At 35.5% G+C, this 27,369-nt stretch overlaps 1 protein-coding gene across 3 annotated transcripts in view; it reads right to left on the bottom strand.

Moving 5' to 3' along the window:
* LOC150096246 (afadin-like) overlaps positions 1-27,369 on the bottom strand; it is a 512,466-nt gene that overhangs the window by 427,846 nt on the left and 57,251 nt on the right. For all 3 annotated transcript variants that reach the window (XM_090409377.1, XM_090409378.1, XM_090409379.1), the window contains exons 2-4: positions 22,163-22,355; positions 16,231-16,340; positions 15,962-16,063 (exon numbers count right to left, since the gene is read on the bottom strand). In XM_090409377.1, coding sequence (XP_090265503.1) covers positions 15,962-16,063; positions 16,231-16,340; positions 22,163-22,355 — 405 coding nt within the window. The remainder of the gene's footprint in view (positions 1-15,961; positions 16,064-16,230; positions 16,341-22,162; positions 22,356-27,369) is intronic.

The raw sequence follows: 27,369 nt of genomic DNA, 5'->3' as shown, positions 1-27,369 counted from the left end.
AGGTCATACTGCACTATGACACAGGTTACAGCAGTACACATGGTATTGATAAACAGTTATAAAGAGATAAATTTGTGAATAAGATGAAATGTATATACAAAGTGTTAAGTATCTACATATTAAAAGTATTAATAAATAGCTATGCATACAAGTTATAATTAATAAATAGTTATAAAAAGATAAATCAGTAAAATGTATGTACAAGGTTTAGTATCTACAATGTGGTATTTATATATAAACAAATTTATAAGCAGATGTATTTGAATAAATTAATTCTTTGTGAAAATTTAAAAACATCATGCAATTTGTTCAAGTCTGAAAACATTTGCCTGAGAGTGTAGAGGGCTTGGCAAAATAGATAAAAATGTCATTCCTCTCTCATGTGAAGTGCCAGCACTACACCACAATATGACTAATGGTGAGACTGATGTTGCATGCATGTCTCACACATAGGTAGGTCACAGCCCTCAGTAAAAAAGAATATGTAAGATGACTGACCTATGCAGAGCCTATTAGCAAAAAAAACTTCCTTTCTTCTGTTCCAATTTAAACTGCAGGCTTAATTTCATGCAATCTGTTTGTCAGTGCTTTCTGCCAGGATTACTGCCACTGTACAATTAACTATGATTTTATAAACTATTTGTAGTCAGTATACAGTATCCTCAAATAGCATGTCGAAAAAGTATAAGCTGATTTGGCACCTGCATCTGCAATGTCCTTTCCCTTAATTCTGATGCGGCTGGGAATCCAGCATAACCAAACATCAAAATTAAGGGTCTTCGTTTTGTACAAAATGTTGTAATAACACCTCACCAAGGAACTGGATGTGGATTATACACCAGAGAGGAAATAGTCTGTGAAGAACTTAAAGAGTCGGTATAAATTATACTTCTGGTAGGAGTTTTCTTTTATATGCAAAAGTGTGAACTGAATGGCACAACTCTGCTATATAATTACTACAATCGAATGGGATCTGGTTGGAGATAGTAATGTTAGAAAACGTAGCAGCATAGCCAACAGAGATCTCTGATCTTGAACCATCAGTATAGATGGACAAGAAATCAGAGTGGACTGCTCTGTGTGCATTAAACAACTGAAAGTAGACAGATGCTGTATGGGACTTCTGATGGGGTGCAAGCCGGCCATAGAGAAATTCTGTTCTGTATGGTGCAGGTAATGTTGTCAATATTCGTGCCAATAGCTTCCACAGCCTCTTTAATGCACATATCAAAAGGACGAATAGCAGTCTGACATATGTGATATTGGATCTCCCCCACCAACCTAGAGAACAGATACTAGTCTATGTAGAATGATCTGGAAGGGAATTTATTTTTAGGCATAATTATGAGAAAACTGTTTATTGTCTAAGTAATATAAGGGTTCGTGTTGGAGGTTTAATGGAATAATTATCAGCACTGAGAAAGGATTAAAAATAATTTTAATACTTCGACATCTTCAGAGATTACAAAAAACTTTTTGTAACAACACACACACAAAAGCAATATAGTCGTGAGTAAAACTAAAGTCTTATCTAGGTGGTGCGCCTTCTATGGACATTTGCAGGTGGTCTAGGATGTGAAGAGGGATCTCTAATAATTAATGTTTCCCAAATTTTGGGAAGTTTAATGCAACCATATTTGTTTAAATTATGTTGATTCCTGAGTGCCGATGCAGATTCAAAAAACACAGTCTTTCTCTTTTGAATTTACTATGGTGGAGCATGGTCTTTTATTTCCAGGAGGTATCCAAAACATGGTCTGCAACGCAAGATTGACCATAATCGTGATTGCAGATGTAAGATCTGTGTTCTTCTAACCGAATGGATGCTGACCTGCCTGTCTGTCTGAAGTAAGCCAGTTTACAGGCACAAGGTACTCTATATACTCCAGGCACTGAGAGAGGAGGGAGTTGATCTTTGGTGGAACGGATAAGGGTAGCAAGTTTACAGTAGGGCTTAAAAGCTGTATGGAGGTTGTACTTTTTTTTTTTTTTTTTTAATGATGTGGCTATTTTTTCTGATGAACCATGGATGTAAGGTATGGTGATGGCATTTTTGTAGTCCTTCTGTAGAGGTGGTCGGGGAATGGGAAAGGATTTGATTATTTTTTTAATCCTGTGGTCATTGTAGCCATTGGAAAGGAAGGTGTTGTGTACGTGTGTGCGTTCAGTTTAAAGGGCAGTTTCACTGGAACAAAGATTGTGGGCTCTATTGGATAGAGTTTTTAACCTTTCTTTCTCGGTATATAGAAAACCTACTCATACAGGCAGATACATTCACAAACCTCCCACCATCACCCCTCTTCAGCAATATGGCATTATCAAAACTCTAACCAATAGAGAACACTATCTTTGTTCCAGTGAAACTGCCCTTTCAACTGAACTCGCACACGTACACAACACCTTCCTTTCCAATGGCTACAATGACCACAGGATTAAAAAAATAATCAAATCCTTCCCCATTCCCCAACCAGCTCTTCAGAAGGACTACAGAAATGCCATCACCATACCTTACATCTGTGGTACATCAGAAAAAATAGCCAGATCATTAAAAAAAGTACAACCTCCATACAGCTTTTAAGCCCTACCGTAAACTTGCTGCCCTTATCCATTCCACTAAAGACCAACTCCCTCCTCTCTCAGTGCCTGGAGTATATAGAGTACCTTGTGTCTGTAAACTGGCTTACTTCAGACAGACAGGCAGGTCAGCATCCATTCGGTTAGAAGAACACAGATCTTACAATCAATCAATCACGATTATGGTCAATCTGGCCTTGCAGACCATGTTCTGGATACTACCCACAGGATCTCCTGGAAAAAAACGACCATGCTCCACCATAGTAAATTCAAAAGAGAAAGACTGTTTTTTGAATCTGCATCGGCACTCAGGAATCAACATAATTTAAACAAATATGGTTGCATTAAACTTCCAAAAATTTGGGAAACATTAATTATTAGAGATCCCTCTTCACATCCTAGGCCACCTGCAAATGCCCATAGAGGGCGCACCACTTAGATAGAACTTTAGTTTCACTCACGACTGTATTGCTTTTGTGTGTATATTGTTACAAAAAGTTTTTTGTAATCCCTGAAGATGTCGGAAGTATTAAAATTATTTTTAATCCTTTCTCAGTGCTGATAATTATTCCATTACACCTCCAACATGAATTCTGCACGGCACTTAAGCCTCAACACACGGAATATAAGGATTCATTTAATTCAACATAAAGACTATGAATGGGTGATATGTAAAAAGCACTAGCTATTCCGATAACCTGATGATGGATAGGGTCCAACCACTGGAGCATGCTCTTCCTTGCAGAACAGTAAACCTGGGATCTGTAATTAAGCTTTGAACGTACACGTACACGATAAATGTGGAGCAAGGAACATCGATCAGCACTTCATTCCGTAAAGATATTCACTGCTTTTTTGCACTTATCCCAAAGATGACGAATATACATATAAAGAATGTTAGCTTTCTGTCAAAGATGAGTCCCAAGAGCTTGACCTCAGGTGCTACTGGGATAATAGTTTGTAAATCAGGATCAAGGTTAAAAATGCATACCTGGAAGAAGTATATACACACTTTTTTTTGCAGATAACCTGAACCCGTACAGAGACATGATTGATTGCTTATTGAAGTTGCCTTTCAATGACCCTCATATGGCAGTATGAGTGACAGTAAATTATGAAATCACTGACATAAAGGCAACTGCCTATTATGGGAGGAAGCTGTTCAGTAATTGAGTTCACTTTAATAGTGAAGAGGGTCACACTGAAAACAGAGCTTTGAGGAACTCCCTCTTCTTGATGATATGACCGAGAGAATGAGCTTCATACTCGGACTTGAAAGACTCGACTGGATAACAAGTTTTTAATAAAAACAGAGAGACCAAGGCCAAGATTAAAAGTCTTTTAATATGCCATATTTCCAAACTGTGGCATAAACTTTTTCCATGTCAAAGAAAATTGAAACCAAACGTTCTCATTTCAGGAAAGCATCTCTTATACACGTTTTTAAATGGACCAAATGGTCCAATGTTGACCGCTACCTACAAAAGCCATACTGTGTATTGGAGAGAAGATTGTTGCTTTCTAATCACCAGCAAAGTCTGGCATTAAGTATTTTCTTCAATATCTTACAAAGACAGTTAGCCAGAGAGAGAGAAAGAGAGGTCGATACTTGTTTGCTTGTGTTGGATCCATTCCAAGATTTGGGATGGCAATCTGGGAAGGGTTCCCAGATTCTTGGCATAAGAATCTGGGAACCCTTCCTGTGTAAATAGGTTATGAGTGTTTTATTATCTAATAACAGATATCATCAGGGACTACTGTGCTAGTGTGCGAAATAGGAGGAGAGCTCTTTTTGAGCTTCTCCTAAACAAACGGCTGACTATACAACTCCATCCTGTTGGTACAAAAAAACTTAGCTGCTGTTTCTCATGACGTTCTCTCAATATTAAAACATTTGGAAGATATAAAACTGTTACTGAGATTCTGGCAAAGTTTTCTCCCAAAGTGTCTGCAATAGCTTTGGGATCAGCAACAATATATCCATTATGTTCCAAGGTAGACAAAATGGTGTGTTCTGTATCTACCTTTCATCCTTCAGATTTCAACATATAAAATTTTTGCACTGTTTGTTTGATTAATCGATGATGTAAATTGGATCCAGGTTTGTATGTGACTCTGACGTCTCACATAATGTGCTTTGGCCGAAGCACATTTAAATGATATTAAGTTTGTTGTGGTAAGGTACCAACAAAATATACTCAAAGCTCTATATTGTTCTTTTTTTGGCTGCTTGGCACCCTGGGTTCCACCAAACCTTTGGATAGTAGAAATTGGGATGATGCTTTTGGAATTGCTGAATGGACAACACAATCTGTTACATACTTCTCTGTCTCACTGATAAATGTTTGGCTGATGGATTCAGTATTAAATTTTGCAAGATTGGAAAATGTATTCCAGTCAGCCTGGTCTATTTTCCACATGGACATCCATGTAGGAGGACAGGATTCCTGTGAAGACAAAGGACTAATAATGGGAAAATGATCACTTCTGAATGTTTTCTTCAACATCCCACGTGAGCAATGTAAAAATAGCAGGGGAGCAAACTGCAAGATCAATTGCAGAATACAAGTGAGTAGGCATATGGAAGAAAGTATTGAAGCTATTATTCAAAAGAGAGCGGTCATGATTGTTGGGCATTCGCCATATGATATAATCTCATCTATTCATGTTACACTAAACACTGTGTAGCAGTGTAACATGAATAGATGTCCATTAAAGTCACAAATTAGGAGTATGGGCTGAGGCAGTTGCAGTATGAGATTATGAAGTTCTGTTTCATTTCATTCATAGCCCAATGGTAAATATATTGAGCATAGTGTGATAAGAAACCCCACAGAAAGGCAAATTGCTGCTACTGCTTTCAGAGCAGTATTAAGCTGGACATGATGGAAAGGATTATGATGACCCACAAGAATAGCCACTCTGCCATGAGCAGGACCATCTCCAGTTCTGCTCTTGCATATGAGCAGAACTGATATTCCTGAAGGTAGGGTACTCACTAGATTATGTTTCCTGCAGACAGAAATAAAAAAGGTTTGTTTCTCTAGCATGTCCTTGATATCATCAATATTCTGGCAAAACCCACAACAGTTCCAACGTAAAAATTTTCCTCTTGTTTAGGCTTTGTTGACTTGTCTGATTTCGGAAGCTGAGGACTTACCCTTGTTAGGGTTATATTTCTCATTTTGGAAAGTATGGACAACCAGTGTCCATCTCTTCCTCTGGAGAAATATCCAAAGGAAGAGGTGGACACAGAGGAAGAGATCCAATACATCATCAGATGAGTCAAGATCACTGGGTAAGTTTAAATTGCTTTCAGTGGATAATGAGGTATCCATTTTTTCTGTGGAACCTTGCCACAATTTTTTTCACAAGTGGGTTCTCATCGAATGAAACCATTTTTGGAGTTGTTTCCTGAGCGAGACCATACATCATGTGATGATGTGCTCAAATCAGAAGCAGTCACAATCGTAAAAAGTTCAGGTATGGTGAAATTATCAGATGGTAAGAATAGACATATGAGTTTGAGTTGCTGTTAACGTTTTCTTAATTGCTACCTTCTCATCATAAGAGAATCTTAGAACAGGTGTGTGGTGGCTAACCTCTTTTTTGCTGATATATTTTGTTCTGTTTTTATCTTTTATATTTTGTGCTCTTTATGCCACATCAGGCAGTTTGGGCATGTCCATATTTTTGGCATTTGAAGCATCTCAACATATTAGGGATGTACAGTCTAACAGGGCAATTGAGATACCCTGCTTTTATAGATGTTGGAGGCTTTGGCATATAAAAATTAAGGATGATGTTTCTGGTTGTAACCAGGTGACTATCCCTACAGATAAGGATGCACTTCATACTTGTCACCCCCTGATCTTTCAGCTGAACATATCTCCTCATCAGGAACATCAAGGAGATCCCATTCTGAGATCACTCCTGTACAGGAGTGATCTCAGAATGGGATCTCCTTGATGAGGAGATATGTTCAGCTGAATTTTTTCAGAATTTTGTTGACATGTTTTTACAGGGACATCATCAGAACAAAGTTTCTTAACTGTTTTGGGAGAACTTGCCAGTCCTTCTAAACTCTCTTGAATAAAGAAAGGTAACATTTTCCCTATTGGCTTTTCACCTGTTGCACAAATGATTTATGGTACATTTATACAAGTGTCTATTGTTTCTTACTTCTGTTATCAAAAGGTGTATCAATGGTATCATTACTTGGTTGGGACTTTATTAGGGGGTCCCTGAAACAAGTGAGAATGAAGAATTCATGCTACAGTGATTTTTCGTTCAGCACCGGAGTTCCCCACTCACCACAGAGCCACACATGGATATATGCTGAGAGGTAAGCAATGAATGCACTCAGGAGTGGAAAGCCAGGGCTACCCCTGGATGCTATATGAGCACCACAGCAAGCTATAAGCCCTGTCCCAGGACCATGGGGAAGGAGACATAGTGCAGCACACTTGAGCCTTTCTAGGCTAGCCAACTGATCCTATCTAGGCTGATCCTCTGCCAAAGCAGTGCAAGACTACCAGGATCCTCCTTTCTGGATGTCCATGGGTGGCACTGCATGGTAAACATAGTGGCAAGGCATTGGATCTCATTGATGAGATCCGAGGCATTGGATCTCATCACTGAGACGTGGAAGATAGGATAGTACAAAATACTCAGAAGTAGAGTGAACAGTACACAAAGAAAAAGCAAAGGAAAAGAGAAAGAATGAAAAGAACCAGCATCATCACTGGGGATCCCCTCCACCATGAACAGGTGCCTCGCATGGAGGGAATTACAGCAGGTAATTTGTATGCGTGTGTGTGTGGAAGCAGCACTTTGAAGGCCAAGCACTTTTCATTTTATTTTATTTATTTTTTGTATATTTCTGTCTCATCTCAAATGTAAAATAATCCAATAAATGTAGTGTTAGAAGACCTCACTATTGAGCATTCAAAAGATGCAACCTTCATACTGCCACTGAAATAAGGCATATACTTGACTGTACTTAAGGCAAAGTACAATGACACATTTTAGACAACTATGTAATAATGTAATATACCTTACTACCTTAATGAAATAATTGAATTTTTTGAAGTGGCACTTTGTTGGAAAATGTAGCATATTCATGATAAGTTTACATATTACTGTTAGATGATAAGCATGTTATAATAACAATATATTGTATCATTATGAGTAACTCAACACAGTAGGTTATAAATGCAAATATGATATTACCAGCACTATGTAAAGCAACAGATGCCAATATGCATTCTTGCTAACAGGAAAAGCAGAAAATTAAAATAATAATGCATCTGCACCCCATGTGTCACTATTATTAAAGATGCTGGTACGTTGTACTGTTACAAAATAAGCACTGGTTATCACTAATGTTTTGCTTACAGGCTGTGATGAAATTGTGATAACGATGTGATCACTAGAGTTTCAGTAATTATACGTAAAATACAGATAAAAAATATTTCACTCTTTAGCATGTATTATAATGAACCACTAAATTCATTCTTAATATATATAAAAACACAATTCTAAATATACATATATTGCCTTTAATTACACAGGATATTTTAAAGATTTTTAACAAATTTTTATACATAATCAAATTCCTGATATACCCTCAAGGATTGTATAGGATAACATGTGACAGTACAATATGAATAAGTTTACATTATTATTAACCTCCTATCAACAATTACCCTTCAAATTTTTGTTATTTGTCAGAACTACAATATCACTGGATATTATATTTTACTCCTCTAAGGTGCTACTAATTGCATCAATCTACTTAAATCTTAGCCTTTCTCTGGGTCTTTTTCCTGAAATCTTAGCATTAAACACTATTTTAACTTTTCCTCTCCTATTCTGTTTAAGTGACCATGCCACCTTAAATTAGCTTTGCTCACATATTTCTGAATGCTAAAAATGTTAAGTTGTTTCTTAATATCTTCATTTTTAATATAATTCTGCCAATGATGCTATCTGTCAGTCCCCAATTTTTCTCAGAACTTTCACATCTGTGGCCTCTCTTCATCAAGTGCTTTATTGCTAACCCAGCTCTGATTCATAAATTGAAATTGGCTTGAACTGTTTTGTACATTGCTAGTTTAGTGTTTTGGCTAATTTCTCTCTTATTCCATATAAATATATTCAACTGGTTCCCAACCATAACAACTTTGCTTATTCGGTTGCAGGGGCATGCCAGTAGTGTCCGGAGGCTGTGTGCAAAACTTTAGTTGGTGCCCCTATCCCCCCCCCCTCCAATAAAAAAATCACTTTAAAAAACGTTTTTTTAAAAGTATTTCTTCCTCTTTGGCACCTGTGTGCGTTGCACACATTGCACATATGGCCAGCATGCCCCTCTTCTGTTGTTTATGTCCATATTTAATTTGCCATCTTCACTAAAAACTGTGCTTAAATAACTGAAATATTTTACTTGTTTTTGTAGATTCTCCATTGAGAATGCAGATAAAGTTTTTTTTTGTTCTTGCCTATTTTAACAGTTTTGGTCTTTTTATTGATGATTTTCATGCCAAATTTGTTACAGTACACTAACAAACACGCCTAAACACATCCAGTGCATTGCACTGCATGTGTTTAGGCATGTTTGTCTCATCCCTGATTTTACATTAAGCCATTTCCTGTATTTCCATTCAATTCTAACTGCTGACTTACAACTTAAATATAGGCTATGTATTACTTTGTATAATGTTCCAGTTAACTGATATAAACTACAGTGCTTTAAAAAGCTTTTCTTTGGGCATCTTGTCATATACTTTTTCAAGATCAAAAACTTAAATATACACATCCTTGTTATATTCCCATGATTGTCTGATAGACAATGGGAATCATTCCTATGATTCACATCGTCTGTCATAAAGTGAAAATCTGATCCTGATAAGGTTTTTTTTTGGCCTGAACCCAGCTTGTCCTTCTCCAAGTTTCTTTTCCACAATTTTTCTCAGTCTCTTCTGAAGTATGCTTGCATAAATTCAACCTGGAACACTAGTAAAAAATTCCTCTGTAATTTGCACATTCAGCTTTATTCCCTTTTTTATAGATGGGAACTATGAGAGTGCTAAATCATCTTCTTCAACCTTCTGACCAGCCACTCGGAATTATACATTTTATACTGCCATATTTCAGCATTTCCAGTCAAATATCATCTATTCTAGCTGTCTTTCCAAATTTCAAGTTTTTGATAGCTTTTTCTACCTCAGGTATTGATATGTATTTCTATTTGCATTCCTCTAGAAAAATTTCTACTATGGTTCTGTCACTGCTAGTTTCATTTAACAGTCTTTCAAAGTAATTACTCCAGACATCTAGGATATCCTATCTTCAGTTTCCATGTCACTATTATCATCTTTGATTCCTTTTATAGTACTCTTTCCTCTGTTTATAAGCTTTTTCAATAGCCTCCAGAACATTTTGCCACCTTCTCTTATTTATGTTCTATATTCTTACCGAAGTCTTTCTGTGACTTTTGTTTAGCTACTTTTACACAGTTTATCCCTCTTACACTTGAGATCAAGGTTTATAGTTCATAATGGAAAACACCCAATTCACCTGGGTCTAAGAAGGCATACTAATCAAATGTCAAATGTAATCTAATATCCAAGTCATGTTGTACTGTCTTTTTTGATCTGGAGGGGATTGTGCAGGTGGAGTTTGTACCTAGCAGTACTCAACTCTGAATATTATAAAGGAGTAATGGAATGTTTGCAGAATGATGCGAGTCAAAAAAGTTTGCAGAAGTGGATGAATGGTTTCATTCATCATGAAAATGCTCTGTGTCACACATCTTATTTGGCAGTTCCTGTCAGATAAAAAAAATAGTGTGTGTGCCTGCATCCACCTGATTTAGCATCCTAAATCAGGTGGATTTAGGATGCTAAATCTGGCTCTTTCCAAAGTTAAAATTGATGATCATATATCAATACAAGAAACAGAAGCAGCAATGACAACACATCTGATCCTTTCCTTCATGGTTACATGGTGATTAGCATTCATTACAAAAATTATGGAAACTAGCATGTTAAAGTAAAACTTCAGTTTAATATAAACCAAAATAATCACTTGATGTTTCGAACTTCACATTAAGGTCATCGTTTGGAGCATACATATATACAAAAAAACCAGCTTCACTATAGTCTACACAGTATGCTAAAGTTACATTAGTTTAGCCAACCGTTAAAACTACTGGCCTAACCAAATGGTTGACCAAACTAATGTAACTTTAGCATACCATGTAGACTGTAGTTGGTTTTATATATGTTAAAGATACCAAGCTATTTTAAACCTGGTTTTACTCCATTTCCCAAGTAAGCAAACAAGACAAATATGTCAAGTTTGCACCTGCACGTAGTGTGAGTCTAACTGACCCACACGGTAGTGCAGGTCTAGGCAATCGTGGTAAAGGTGGAATAAGCTCTGATCACTATTCTTAATATGTACCCTTAATGCAAAACCCATCTCCTTGAGGAAATGTATGATGCTATGCATTAAAGGCAAGGGGCCACTACCCAGACTGGTTTCAACCTTTATTGAGGTCTCATCAGTGGGAGCCAGGATTAGAAATACCAAGGTTAAGTAATAAGTCCAGAGCTTATAAGTATTTTACCAAAACAAGTTACCAAAAGGTGCCTTGACCTTATTAAATAAAAATATCAGGATGAGAGATAGATGTAGAAAGTTCTTTACTCACACTATGTGCAGGCACAAACTTGACTTATTTGTCTGTTTGCTTACTTGGGAAATGGAGTAAAACCAGGTTTAAAATAGCTTGGTATCTTAACATATATTTTACCCAAGGTAAAAAACTTTCTACATATGTGTGTGTGTGTGTGTGTGTGTGTGTGTGTGTGTGTGTGTGTGTGTGTGTGTGTGTGTGTGTGTGTGTGTGTGTGTGTACACTCCAGATGATGACCTTAATGTGAAGGTCAAAATATCAAGTAATTATTTTGGTTTATATTAAACAGAAGTTTTACTTTAACACGGTAGTTGTTTCAATAATTTTTACAATGAACACACCTAAAAGAGCTAAACAAAGATGACCTCCAGAAATGTTTCAAACGGTAGCTAAAACAAGAATTCTGCCAGTTTTTGAATGTGTGGCAAAACATAGAGACTACTTTGAAGAATAATTATATTTAGTTAACAAAATATTTTGAATTCTAACATTCGCCATACTTTTTTGATACGCCTCATGTCCATCTGCACTACAGTCATTCCAGGATGGCGGACCATGCCATGGATATAGATCACCAACTCTTATAGAGAAAATTTTCTTTCTTATATAGAAACAGATATAAATCAGAGACTATTTCTGGAATCCACCACAGTACAACAACATTCTCCAAGCTTAAACAAATTTAGCTGCAACACTTTTGCCAAAAATCCAGAAAACCATTTTGAGACCTTCAACACAATTTCATCACTGCATCCACACAGGGTAACAGTTAAGACTGTAAAAGACAGCTTTTTACAATGTGTCTTTATTTGCCTTCCTGCTGATGTGTCTACATGCAAGTACTTAGTAATTTTTTGTGCTCATAAAGATGCCTTGGTGAAATGCTGGCTTAGTAATCGAATTACTTAAATATATTTAGTTAGTTAATTATTAGCTTTAGATTTGTGTTTTCTATGCTAATTTTCACCATGAGTAATAATCTATGTCCAAGAATCCATACTGGAGTAGAACAGATAATGAATATTGTATGAGAAGATGACTCAGGATGATTTGATTGAACTTATTCACGTAGGTCGAGTGACAGTGAGAATACAGCAGTGGTAGTGTCGAAGTTAGACCTTATCAAACTTAGTCAGTCTGTGGTAACATTCTAAGTTTTACTCTCCCACTCCTTCCTCTCAATGCGTGGCAGAGACGGAATCTTCCATGGAAAGAAGCCAAATATACAAGTAAAGGAAGGGAGATTACAGGTTGGTTGTTTTCTCTTTAAGCATTAATTATTAGCTTTAGATGTGTTTTCTATGCTAATTTTCACCATGAGTGATAATCTATGTCCAAGAATCCATACTGGAGTAGAACAGATAATGAATATTGTATGAGAAGATGACTCAGGATGATTTGATTGAACTTATTCACGTAAGTCGAGTGACAGTGAGAATAAAGCAGTGGTAATGTCGAAGTTAGACCTTATCAAACTTAGTCAGTCTGTGGTAACATTCTAAGTTTTACTCTCCCACTTCTCCCTCTCAATGCGTGGCAGAGACGGAATCTTCCATGGAAAGAAGCCAAATATTCAAGTAAAGGAAGGGAGATTACAGGTTGGTTATTTCCTCTTTAAGCATTAAGAGGAAGCAATGTAAACCTCAGATTCTTAACTATTTCTCTACCTTGTAGAAAGTTTTTTTTCACTTGATTACAAAGTAAATTATACTTGCCAATAAATTATATTCCTGTTTAACCTTTTATCCAAGTGTAAGCAACAAAGTTTGTGCATTAAATGTCTTCACGACTAGACTACTTGTATATAGTGGATGCTGACTTCGCATCATTTGCCTCAATTTATTCCTCTGTTTAGCCATCATCTAGATATCTTCAATATACAGTGACATGAGTAAAAGTTGCCAAAATTTTACTAGCATAATCTGAGTTTGTATAACACAGGAAGATAGGCAGAGAATGCTTAAAATGAAGTGAAACCTCCTTGAACTTTAGCAGTATGATTAAAATCATAGGATTCAACCATTTGGTATATTTATCGAAGAAATGTAGCTGAAGGTTTTTCAAACAATTAGAACTTGCAATTGGTAAAGCAGTCCTGTATATAAAAGGCTTAGAAAACTCAAGTGTAGTTATAAACCTTATTAACCCTTATTAAAAACAACACAGTAATAACTTTAATTAATAAATAAGGTAGATATTTCGTACTAAAAATAATAGTACATCTTCAGTGTTACAAACAGATAGGAATAGAATACAAGTAACGAATATTCGGTGGATCACCTATTAAAATACAATGTTGTCGTGAGCTAGGAAATGAAAGAAATTAATAAATAATTAATATTTAAGAAAAGTCTCCCAGATCTTCGAGAGAGAGAGAGGCAATCATTTCGATTTAAATTCGGTTGGTGTAAAAAAGCTTCACAACTTTCTTTAAAGAGGCGTTCATATTTGAACCTGCATCTATGAAGTAGAATAGCTTTATCCCACTGGATATTATGGGTAGTGGTAATACTGTTTTGTGCTAGACCAGACTTCTGAGGTTTGTTGTAATCAATATAATATTGATGTCCTTTAATTCTTTTTTCCACAGAACGGCCAGTTTGTCCAAAATAAGAAACATTGCATTCACAAGGAATTTTGTAAACGCCAGCCAAAGATGACAGTTTATCTTTTGTAGAAGGCAAAAAGGAAGAAATTTTGTTGATAGGAATATAAGTGGGAATCAATTGATGCTTTTTTAAAATTCTACCCATAGGTTCTGAGATTCCTGGAATGTAGGGGATTGGAACATAAGATTCAATTATCTGTTGGATTTGATTAGGGTGGTAATTATTAGATACCATTAACTTTTTAATGATGGAAAGTTCTTGTTGTAAGATTTCTGGAGAAGAGCAAACTTTATGTGCTCTATTAATTAGATTTAAGAATGCCAAATTTTTGAGATGTATGGTGAGCAGACATTTTATGAATGTATATGCCAGTAAATGTGGGCGTTCGAAAGACGCTTGTAGATAAGATACCAGAAGAAGTTCGAGTAAGCAGGATGTCCAAAAATGGTAAAGTACCAGAATTTTCCTTTTCCATGGTGAATTGGATATGAGGATGAAGGCTATTTATCTGTTGTAGATAAATAGCTTAAAAACAGATAAATTTATCTGTTGTAGATAAATAGCCTTCATCCTCGTATCCAATTCACCATGGAAAAGGAAAATTCTGGTACTTAATCATTTTTGGACATCCTGCTTACTGGAACTTCTTCTGGTACCTTATCTACAAATGTCTTTCGAAAGCCCACATTTACTGGCAGATACATTCATAAAATGTCTGCTCACCATACATCTCAAAAATTTGGCATTCTTAAATCTAATTAAAAATCTTACAACAAGAACTTTCCATCATTAAAAAGTTAATGGTATCTAATAATTACCACCCTAATCAAATCCAACAGATAATTGAATCTTATGTTCCAATACCTAAGGTTTCTTCAACAGTTCGCAGAGTTCCAATCCCCTACATTCCATTAATCTCAGAACCTATAGCAAGAATTTTAAAAAAGTACCAATTGATTCCCACTTATATTATTATCAACAAAGTTTCTTCCTTATTGCCTTCTACAAAAGATAAACTGTCATCTCCGTCTTTGGCTGGTGTTTACAAAATTCCTTGTGAATGCAATGTTTCTTATTTTGGACAAACTGGCTGTTCTGTAGAAAAAGAATTAAAGAACATCAATATTATATTAATTATAACAAACCTCAGACGTCTGGTCTTGCACAAAACAGTATTACCACTACCCATAATATCCAGTGGGATAAAGCTATTCTACTTCATAGATGCAGGTTCAAATATGAACGCCTCTTTAAAGAAAGTTCTGAAGCTTTTTTACACCGACGAATTTAAATCTAAATGATTGCCTCTCTCTCTCTCTCTCTCGAAGATCTGGGAGACTTTTATTTTATGTAATCATTAAAAAACTAATTATCTTAAATATTAATTATTTATTAATTTCTTTCATTTCCTAGCTCGCGACAACGTTGTATTTTAATAGGTGATCCACCGAATATTTGTTACTTGTATTCTATTCCTATCTGTTTGTAACACTGACGATGTACTATTATTTTTAGTACAAAATATCTACCTTATTTATTAATTAAAGTTATTACTGTGGACGTACGTGTTGTTTTTAATAATTATACTATGCCACAGGTCCCTCTAAAAATAAGAATCATTATACTTATTAACCCTGGAATGCTCATGTTGTCTAGTTTAAAATACTCATTAAAAATAAAATTTAAAAAATCAATGCCTTTTATTCTCATATAGGCAGTAGGCTGTTCAATCTCCACCAGTGGCCAATCAGAGATAGCTAACCACCCAAGACTATCACTGATTATACATGGTATCTGATAAAGGGCTTTAGGAATAATAATTTACTATTGGAGAATTTGTAACTTTCTAAATGCCTAATAATTTTATGAAGTTTTAACAAAATGATAGTTTTTCAGATAATTGTTTAAATTAGAATTAAAATTTTAGCATTATTCTTGTAAATAAATAAAAAAAAAAAAAAAAAACTGACACCAAATGAACTGTATTAAAATTTATTATCTTTATTTCTGATGAACCAGTATTGGCTTGCTATTGTTAATTTTTACTGCTAAACAAGGATTTATTAAAGATTAAAACCTTTAACTTTTCTCTCTTTTCCCTCTTTCTTTTTTCTCTTTTTTCCCGCTTTGATGATTTCCTCTTAAAACTGTTTCCTTCATATGCTTCTATACTTGGCAACTGTAAGAAGAAATGTGCATGCTATTTAAAAAAAGCTCAATTTAAAAATTGTCAACTCTCATTTGAAGCAACTTTTAACAATAAAATCTATAATCAAAAATGAACCAACTTATAATATAAACTTTTATTATATGTTGTACTATGAACAAATTACAGCATTTACTTACGAAGGATTTTTCATCCATTCGTCGCAAGAGAAACCTGCCTTCGCGATCATCCTTATGCCAGTCAAGTTGAACAAGAATGGGCCTTTCATCTCTTCCCAATTTTCTCTCCTCTGTCAGAATAAAGATGTAAAACACAAATATTAAATTATTACATCTTGAAAGTACAGCCATAATACAATACTAATTAATTACTAAAGCAGATAAGGAAAATGCTACTGTGGTTCTAAATCAATCATATTACATAGGTAAGCTTCCCTCCTTGCTTTTAGATCATTCTACCTCCCTCGCTATAGAATATAATCCCACCAGCACCCAAATCAGAACACTCAATAGGCTCCTTAAGAAGGTTACCTCTTGGCCTGTGGAGGTGACTAACAGACTAAGACCTTTTAACTCTAGAATCCCCCCCCTCCTCCGCCAGATATATGGAATACCTAAAATCCATAAGCAAAATGTACCATTACGTCCCGGTGTGGATGGCACCGATTCTCCACACATACAAATTAGCCAAACGTTTAGCAAAAGTGCTCACACAATATACTGGCAACACACCTTCACACATAAAAAGCTCAGCCCATTTTAAAGCCAGTATAGAAAACCTCTCAACTCCAACACACTGACATAATGGTCAGTTCTGATGTCACCTCCTAATTCATGTCCCACTCAAAGATACCTTAGACCTCATCCAAATCAAATTTCCTCCCAATATCTCAGTCCTATTTCAGTTCACCATGAACTCAGGCTATTTCGCTTGGCAAGGAAAATTCTACAAACAGAGAGAGGGGACAGCCATGGGTACCCCACTCTCTCCCCACCCCTGGCCAACTTCTTTATGGAGATATGTGAAGAAGAAGCCTTAAACTTTGTCCCACATAAACCCATTGTTTGGCTATGCTATGTGGAGGATGTGTTCACCATTTGGCCGCATAGCCTGGATACACTCCACAATATCTCAATAAGCTTAAACAATCAACAACCCGGATCCAGTTTACCTTGAAAAAAGAAAACAACAACAGTCTCCCTTTCCTAGACACTCTGATTACATGCCAACCTGATGGATCCCTGGCTTTCTCTGTTTACAGAAAACCTACACATACAGGAAGATACATTCACCAGCAGTCACACTACCCCTTCCCAGCAATATGAGATTATAAAAACCCTATATAACAGAGAAAAATTAATCAGTTCAGATAACAATGTCATAACTACTGAACTTAACCATAGCACCTTCTTAGCCAATGGCTACAACCCCCAAAAAAATACTAAAACCAGTTAACCACAACCTCCCCCCCTTCATAGCAGAAATTACTCTAAATCTATCACTATTCTACATATCCATGGTACATCCGAAAAACTAATAAAAATCCTAAGAAAATATGGCCACACAACTAGTTACAAGCCACATAAGAAATTGGCATCTCTTATCTGCTCCACCAAAAACCATCCACTTCCCCTAGACCTACTTGGAGTATACCACATCCTTTGCAGTTGCAAACTGTCCTAATACAGCCAAACAGGCAGAACAGCCAATATCAGATATCCACACACAAGGACTACATCTGGTTCCACCAGTACAGCCACTCAGAACTTGCTGACCATGCATCGGACACCAACCACAGAATACGCTGGAAGAAGGCCACTTTACTAGACAACAACAAATACAAGTACGAAAGATTATTCCTTGAATCAGCCTCAGCTCTGAAAAACTTCCCAAACCCCAACAAATTTGGGTGCATGAGACTGCCCAAATTGGGGAAACGTACATTCTAAGATTTTCCCAGATTTTTGACAAGGAGAGGTAATCATTCTGATTTAAATTAGAATGATACTTCAACACCCACTCTTCAAATAAATGTTTGAATTTGTAGTGGCATGGGTAGAAGTTCTAGAGCAGAAGAGTCTGTGGTCAGTGTCAATCCCATACTGCACTAGACCAGATTTCTCAGATTTGTTATTAATAATGTAAAATTGGTGTTCTTGCAATCTTTTCTCCACAGAGCATCCACTTTGTCTGAAATAGGAAAGGCAGCAGTCGCAGAGAACTTGCTAGATGCCCGGGGAGAAGAGCGGGGAGATCATTAGAGGAAGATATCCATGAGGAAAGTTTGTTGATTAGAAAACTGCAGATACTAGGTTATATTTCTGAAAAAATTCTTGAAATTGGTTTGGAGATATCTGAAAAATATGGAATCTGAACTCCCAGTACCTGGTTCAGGGTTTGTTGGGAAAAAGCTTGTAAGAGCCAAACCCCTGCTGTATAGTCCATTGAGAGAAACCATTCAGAATTGCAGAATGCCTTGGATGTTAAGAAGTTCCAGATTGAGATCCTATGGAATAGAGCACATGATACGAGCTTGAAGAAGTAAATTTTTATAACTCCAACTTTTTGGGATGGATGGATGGTGTCTAGACTGCTCTTGCTGTATGTACTGACTAGTGAAGGTAGGTTTTGTGGTAATAGAGGTAATTATCTCACCAGAAGGAGCTATCCATGAAAGCCGGTTTACTGTCCTTTTCTATTTCCACGGTGAAATTTATCTGGGGGAGGGGTGGTACAGGTTATTTATTTCTGTCAGAAATGTTGGTAAATTGCTTTCATGATAGGAACACATGGCAAAGACGTCATACTCAAAGACAACATATCCATACCTGTATGGAAGAGAAAAAGATTTCTTCTAGGCTTTCCAGATAGAGGTTCACCAGTGCAATAGAAAGTGGACTTCCCATTGTAAGATACCTTCTACGTCTCTGTCTATAACGGTTGTTTCATACAATAATGTAAAAATTAAAAATTTTTGCATTATTGTATGAAAGACTCAATTATTGTACACCTAGAATACATCTCATTGAAATATATTATAATTTGGGTTCCATTTATGCCAATCTGATATATATATATATCAACAGCTCCAGGAATCTACCTCAGAAATCAAGGCCCTACTGTGGTGGAATGCAAGGTTGAAATGCAATTTAAAACTTATGAATTGTTTATTCCATTTAATATTTTCAGATGGCTATTAAGTGATTAACAGATAGGTACAGTACAGAGTGGATATGCTGGACGAAAGGATTTCTTCTAGGCTTTCCAGATGGAGGTTCACCAGTGCAATAGAAAGTGGACTTCTCATTGTAAGATACCTTCTACGTCTGGCTATAACGGTTGTTTCATACAATAATGTAAAAATTAAAAAAGGGGTAATTCACATCCCGGGGCCAGGACGGCGTGACATTTCATCATGTTACTCAGAACAGCACAGAATTTAAAACTTATAAATTTTTATTACTAAAAGAAAGAGCCATAAGGCTTCATTTTGGCGATGTAAAATTATATAGGGGCAAAGTGGTAACTAGATCCAACATTATTTCAAAGCTTTTACAAACATTCGGATTTGAAATAATGTTGGATCTAGTATCCACTTTGCTTAAGTTATCATCAATTGTTTATTTCTGAAATTTTTCATTGAATATTTTTGGACATTGGTTTCAGTTATTCATGGGTTGGCCATGGATAACTGAAACCGCAGAAAGTGTACCCACAGATAAATGGGGGAGAGAGGAATTTTTTTTTTTTTTTTAAAGGTATTAAGACATCCTTCTGTGTTGGTGGTGTAAGAATCTGGGTGTATTTCTAAACCAGTATGTGTTGTTTTATGATGAACAGTGAAGAACAGACTGAGGGAAAGCATGTGACAAGCATAACAAGAAATAGAAGGCTATTCTGTTTTCAGTTTCAATAGCAAATTGTATATATTACAAGATGTTACATTATATTCAGAAAATAATGATCACGGAAGGATTGCAAGGAGAATTAGAAAGTATCATCTCAATTGGTTTGCTGAAACGCAGAAGAAAAAACAGGCAAGATTATTCTAAATAACTTCAAGATGTTATATTCAGGCAATGTGATTCAGTAAAGGAAGGAGTAACTATAGTATTCAGCACTAAACATGAAGATGATCCTAAATGACAGGCAGTTGCAAACAGTGATGCTAGCAAACAGCAAAATGAAGAAATGGACACAGAAATACTTAGGCCTAGGTTTCCATAGCAGATTCTACTAAAGAAGAGAAGAGAAATTTAAATCTTAGAGGAGCTGAAGAATTAAAAATAAAAATAAAAAAAATGAGGGAAAGCTGATCCTTGTGAGAGCTAAACTGCAGAGTAGCAAATAATACTACAGGGTGTCCCAAAATTCATGCAAGATTTAAATTTAGTGCCATTTGTGCGGTAAAGTGTTGCCAACGAGGAAAAAAGACAGCGTGACAGCTGACAGTTCAGGGTTATTAAAAATGACCACACACAGCAAAGAGAGTTCGTTGAATGGATTATGGAACAACAACAAGTGGATGCTTATTTTTCGAACAAAATCATCTTCAGCGATGAGGCTCATTTTCATCTTGATGGCTTTGTTAATCGACAAAACTGTCGCATTTGGGGTTCAGAAAATCCACGAGTGATTGTTGAGAAACAAATGCATCCACAACGTGTCACTGTTTGGTGCGGATATTGGGCTGGAGGCATCATCAGTCCATTCTTCTTCGAAAATGCAGCTGGCAAGGCAATAACAGTTAATGATGCTCGCTATCGCGACATGATAATCCAGTTTTTTGTGCCTAAATTGCAAGATATGGATGTGGACGACATGTGCTTTCAAAACGACGGTGCCACATGCCATACAGCCTGAGAAACAACTCAATTACTGCGTGAGTCATTTCCTGGTCGTGTAATTTCCCATTTTAGTGATCAGAACTGGCTGCCCAGATCATGTGACTTAATGCCGTTGGACTTTTTTCCTTTGGGGTTTTTTGAAGTCTAAGGTTTATGCCAACAAGCCCACGACCACCCACGCCTTGAAGGAGGAAATTGAGCGCTGTATCAACGAAATTCAGCCACATTTATGCAAAATGGTCATGGAAAATTTCGACAAAAGAGTGCGTATGTGCCAGCAAAGCCATGGAGGCCATTTACCCGATATGCTTTCCATGCATAACCCTATACTGTATACTTTATGAATCAATAAGAAATTACAATTTTTAATTAAAAACCTGTGTTTTCTATCAAAATTACTTCTTGCGTGAATTTTGGAACACCCTGTAGATGTAAATATTTTGCAAAGTGTGGAAAAAGGGAAAAGCTAAAATCTTTAGATATCTCAAAATAATATCAAATGAAAAATATGTAAAAAAATTTTTAAAAAGTAATCCAAGTTGAGCAGCTTTCAGAGGCAAACTATTGACACAAATACAAATATTATTGAAGGGGGGGGGGTAGAGAGAGAGAGAGAGAGAAGAGAATTTGAAAACAAGATTCAAATCTTGGAGACTCAGCAGCTGACTGAAGAAAACATTGACTCAGCCAGAGAGACATTTGCCTCATTAGGAAGATAATAATCACTGGACACTAATTCAGGTAGTTCATCAATATTAAGGAAGATAATCAGAAAGGTATTAAAGGAAATGTCCATGATCCGTGAGGAATAAAACTAGACTTACTGATGTGGTGTGTATGAGAAAAGGGTTGTCATTCTGCTCTATTCTCCATTTCTGAAACTAAAGACACTCTCAACAAAATTACATTCTGATGAACAGCTGCAATCATTATCTATCATATTATTTCTCATCTTAGATGACTTGGAATATCAGTAATGGAAGATGCTGCTAGACAGCATCTTTAATGACAGTCTATAACTACTAAAGTTCAGGTCATCTGCTGTGCAAATGTTCCCTGTTATTGCCTTACAGCAGTTTTAACAAGAGATTATTTTTTAAACAACCATTATTCATTCAGCAATCAGCACACTCAACTGACGTACTCAACAGGATGTATTATTTTATAATTCAAGAAAGATATACATTTTAATAAAAGGAAGGTGAGAAAATAGAATTAAATAAAAAAAATAAATAAAAAATAAAAATAGCATAAGCTGGCTTACCTCCATTTTCATGAATTTCATAGAGAGCATATTCTGGTATTGATAACATACGAATATCAGGACGAAACTTTTCAATAAGTGTCTCTATTACATCTTGTGTTGTAGCAGTACTTGAGACTCTGATGCATTTTGTTGCAACTTTTTGACCAGCATCTTGAAAGTAAAACCTCATAGCCCCATGGAACTCAAGTTCCTAGAAACAAAACAATTAAAAATTTATTACACAACAAATCTTTCAGTTTACCAAATTTTTTTCATCCAAGATGAATAACATCCCTCTTCTCAAATCAACCTAGAATAAGAATGGACTTCTATGGAAAAATATTGCATATTCCAAAAATCAACATTTAAGATGCATTTCACTTGTAATATCTTCATATGTTAGTCCACTGGATTTATCCAAATAGTACCTTATTGTGTACGATAAGACCAGCAAAACTGAGTTGATAGCTTCTCTGTGCTACCAGCAGGTTAAAGGTTTGAATCCCACTATGTGTGCTGTCCACCTTTAGGTAAGAGATAAATTTCTCGGAATGGTGTTAAGACCACCACCTTACTAAGAGGTGGAGTGGAGCGGGAAATCACAGTGCATTTCTTGAGCAGGTTTCTTGGATATCAGATCTTTAGCCAAGACATAGTACTATAGTTTTCAATATAGATTTCAAGTTTTCAGATGGAGACAGCAACTTGGATATTAAGCATCTATTTTCATAACTACAGTTATTCTTACACATTCTTATAGCAATGCCTACAAATTGCCATCATAACTACAAAGTTATGATAGTATATGACAGTGATATCTTAATTATCCAACCTTCAATTAATGCAACCAATTACTGTATTTCAATCAACAATATGATAAACTTAACTTTTCACATTTAATTTGAGAATTCAATGAAAATGTCCTTAATACAAAGAAAATGAAAAAGAATCCCAGAATTAAAGCAATCCCATGAATGCTTGTACTGCTTGATAAAGAAGTACAAGCATTCATGTTACCTGACTGGTTGGCCGAGTGGTTAGTGTATCCACTCTCCAGCCAAAAGGCTGCTGGTTCGAATCCCGCTGTGGACATGGATGTTTGTGATTGTCTGCGAAAATACTAGTTGTGGTGGTGGGGAAGTAGATGGCATTAGTGTAGTTGCAGTTAGTTGTAGTTGGTGGATTGAGTGGTGGAGACAGAGCTGTAGAGTAGGTGCCCTCCCCTCGATGAGTCTTTGGACTTCCTGGAGGTGTCAGGTAATAATAATAATAATGTTTTGGAATAAAAGTACCATGTATTCCGGCATTCGATTTAACTAGAATGGCAAAAAGAAAGCAATATTAAATAGAATAAAATGATCATTATCTACAAATATTTACTGGAGAAACTCAATTACCAGATGTATGTAAATTCCTTTGAATTTCCAATTACACAGTTTACTTCAATTTCTTATAAGTTGGCTTGCATTAAAGGCAATTACTAATTTGTTCAAGTAACGCCATACAAAATGTAATAGCATGATGAATAAGAGAAAGTGGAGGATGCTTTTTTTTTTTTTTTAATTGGTAAAATTCATCGTTGATTTCCTGATATGTACCTTCAAGGATTTTACAGGATATGATAGTACTACATGAGAAAGTTTGCATTATGACTAATGTCCTGTCAACAATTTTGCTCCAAATCAGTGTCACTTGGCATCAATTCACTGTTGTCAATCTTATATTTCTGTTTTTAAGACACTTCTGAGTGCATTAATCCACCTTGAACTTAGTCTTCCTCTAGGTTTTCTTCCTACCATCTCTGCATCAAACAACTATTTTGTCTAAATGACCACACTATGCCACCTTAGATTAGTACTGCTCACACATTTCTGAATGATAATGTTCCTTACTAATATCTTCATTTTTACAACGATTCTGCTACTGGTGTCATTTATTCTTAATTTTTCTCAGAGGTCAGTGGTCTCCAGGCTGATCAACTGTTTCATTTCTAACCTAACTCTCAGATCTGAAAGTTAAAATTGGTTTGAACATTGTCTTGTATACTGCTGGTTAAGTGTTTTGGCTAATTTCTCTTATTATACAAACCACAAATTTATTCATCTGGCTCCCCACCATACCAGCTTGGCTAATTCTGTTATATATTTCCATATTTAATTTACCATTTCATTAAAAATTGTGCCAAAATAGTTTAAATATTTTTTCGTTGTATGGGTTCTCCATTTAGAATACAAATGAAGTTTTCTATGTTCCTGCCTATTTTCACAGTTTTGGTCTTTTTATTACTAATATGCATACCAAATTTGTTAGTTGTTATTCAGTTTACTAAAGAATCCTAAGAGCATGCAAAGGATTTGTTTTAGCAGTGCATCATCTACATAAAGAAAAGAGTCATGTTTGATATTCCCGATTCTGATATTATGTTAAATGCGACTTTCTTTTATGATAACTGTAACAAATGATTAATAAAAGGAGAAATAAAGTACACTCTGGTTTTACAAATTTTTATCAAATCACCTTTCTGTATGTCCTTCAATTCTAACTGCAATTTATATATAATATAATTAATTTATAATTTATTAATTTATAATATAATAATATAATTTATATATAATATAACTCATAATTGTAGTGTTTTTGAACAACTTTTTGCCTGGAACCCTATCATATTGCTTTTTCCAGATAAATTAAACTTAAATATGGATCCTTGTTATATTCCCACAATTTCTCATCTGTCATAAAGTGAAAATTAGATCTTAGCAACTGCTATTTTCTTGAATCCACCTTGTTCTTCTCCAGTTTCTCCTCCACAATTTTTCTTAACCTCTTTTCAAGCATGCTTACATAAATCTCAACTGGATTACTTAAAATACAAATTCCTCTATACTTCTCACATTGTTTTATATCCTTTCCTTTACAGATCAACTATGAGAATTACTGCAATCATCTAGAATTTTATTTTCTGACCAGGTCTTCTGAATTATGCAGTAGTTACTGAAAAAAAAAAAAAAAAAAAAAAAAAAAAAAAAAAAAAAAATTATACTTCAATATTTATTTAAAATAAAGGGCCAGTAGAGCTTCATTTCGGTGATGTAAACATAATTTAAATAATTATACTTCGATATTTGAGCATTCCTGGTCAAATATCATTCCTTTCATTTCAGACTTTTGATACCTCTTTTCTAGTTGATTTCTTGAATGCAACCAGGACCATTCTGTCATTGCTCGTTTCATTTAACAGTCTTTTCAAAGAAATTATCCAGTTATTCAGAATATCATTAATTTACTGCATACATAAGATTTTTCAATAGCTTCCAGAACAGTTTACTACCTTACTGATATCTATATTCTTGCCAATACCATAATCTCTTTAGATACTTTTACTGATAACATAGCTCACGCATTTCTCTTTAACTGGCAAAATGATTATATATATATATATATATATATATATATAGTGGCATCTCGATAATCCAAACCTCTTTAGTCTGAACCCTCCAATAATCCAAACTGCGGTTTGAAAGAAACCGCAGTTCGGATTATTGGAGTCTTTGTTTTATTAGTTATTGTTGTCTCTTGGGGGAAAATTCGCTAATCCGAACAAGCATGGTTTTTATTAGTTCAGATTAGAGAGATACCACTGTGTATATATACACACAGTTATGCAAAATCCTAGCCATGAAATTGACCGAAAGAATGGCTTAGACTAAACCTAGAGGCTTTTTCAAGCCATTACAAGTTGAAGTCAACAAATGCAGCAACCAGCATTTAAGCCTAAATGCAGAGTCCTTAAATTCCACTTATCCAGTGCTTAATTATCATCATTCTGAATTACTTTAAGAAAAATAATCCAACTATAACAAAGACTGAACAACAAGACTATATTCTAGTCTACATAAGTGTTAAATTTTATTAAATTCCATCCCACCAGAAGAGCAATAATTAGATATAATGTTGAACATTTTTTTTTTATTTTTCCCTTCAAAACAATGTAGATGTGTTATTAAATTTTTGTAAGCATTCTGTGATCCACATAAATTTTTCTGCAGATTCATGTTCTAGTCGATTCTTGGAACTCCACATTCAACATATCCAACAAATGGTGGTTTTTACATAGTGTCCTTCAAAGCACCCTACGGTCACATTCATTGACTGCGATTCCATCTCAGTATGGTATCACTGATTGTTGACCGGGATGGCCTAGTTTGTTGAACAGATAGGCCTTCAACATCGCATCCTATCACAACACCTCTTTTAAATTCCATGTCAGTTCCCTTCTTGCAGCCATTATCCCTAGACACAGTTTCACTGACTTGGGAGAATCATATTCCTCCAATTTATACTAGCTACAAACACATGACTCATTAAATGGCATGATGCACCTTGCCTAAGGGGAGATGTCTGTTGACTTCTTTCCAAGCAGTGTATAAATACCATTCTGCTGTACAGCAATTTTCATTTTAAAGGGTTTTTTTTTTTAACATATATCACAACACCAAGAATACTCTTATTTATTTAAATAAAATACCAACATGCTTCACTACTTGTTCTCTGACAGCATCATCAAATAATCTGCACAGCAACTGGATAAATGGTATGTAAAAGTATTTAAACTCAAAGAAGACAGCAAAGTCATTTTTAAACCAAGCAATAATTCAGAATTAAGCACAGTGTGCATCAAGCATCTATCAGTCATGAAGTTCACTGCTGCAAAAAGGTCACAGCTGATTGCTGGAAGAACACCAATTCAATCCAAAGTTCTGCAAGAATGGGGTTAATTTTCATGTCACACAAAATAAGGTCCTGGTTTCTGATCAGGTTGCTATGAAAGTGAGCTGCTTCACAGATGTCTTAAAATGGGACATGATGCCGATTTTGAGATAAGGCATCAAACTGTGGACTAACCATTCCGTGATTTACTGACATCTCCAACTGTGAGTAACATCACTGCAGTGTTCATGCTCTTAAATTTTCTCTGTTCGTAGACTGAAATATTTCAGACTATGAACCTTACTAAAAAGAATGCTACATTTTACAGATATTAGGATACTTTATCATCATAACACTAATTATGGGTATACACCATATTGGTCTGTTTCGATCTCATTATCTATCCAATATCCTTTTTTGAGGTCTACCTTGCCTTCACTTTCCAATTGGCTTACATTTTAGTATTTGTTTAGGATGTCAGGTGTTGGCCATTCAGTTTACATGTTCAATCCATT

This window comes from Typopeltis vanoorti, chromosome 19 (genome assembly GCF_054136105.1).
Source record: "Typopeltis vanoorti isolate ZY-2024b chromosome 19, IOZ_Tvanoo_1.0, whole genome shotgun sequence".
NCBI lineage: Eukaryota > Metazoa > Arthropoda > Arachnida > Uropygi > Thelyphonidae > Typopeltis > Typopeltis vanoorti.
The sequence above is the reverse complement of the archived record's forward strand: the minus strand, read 5'-3'. Positions and strand labels throughout refer to the sequence as shown.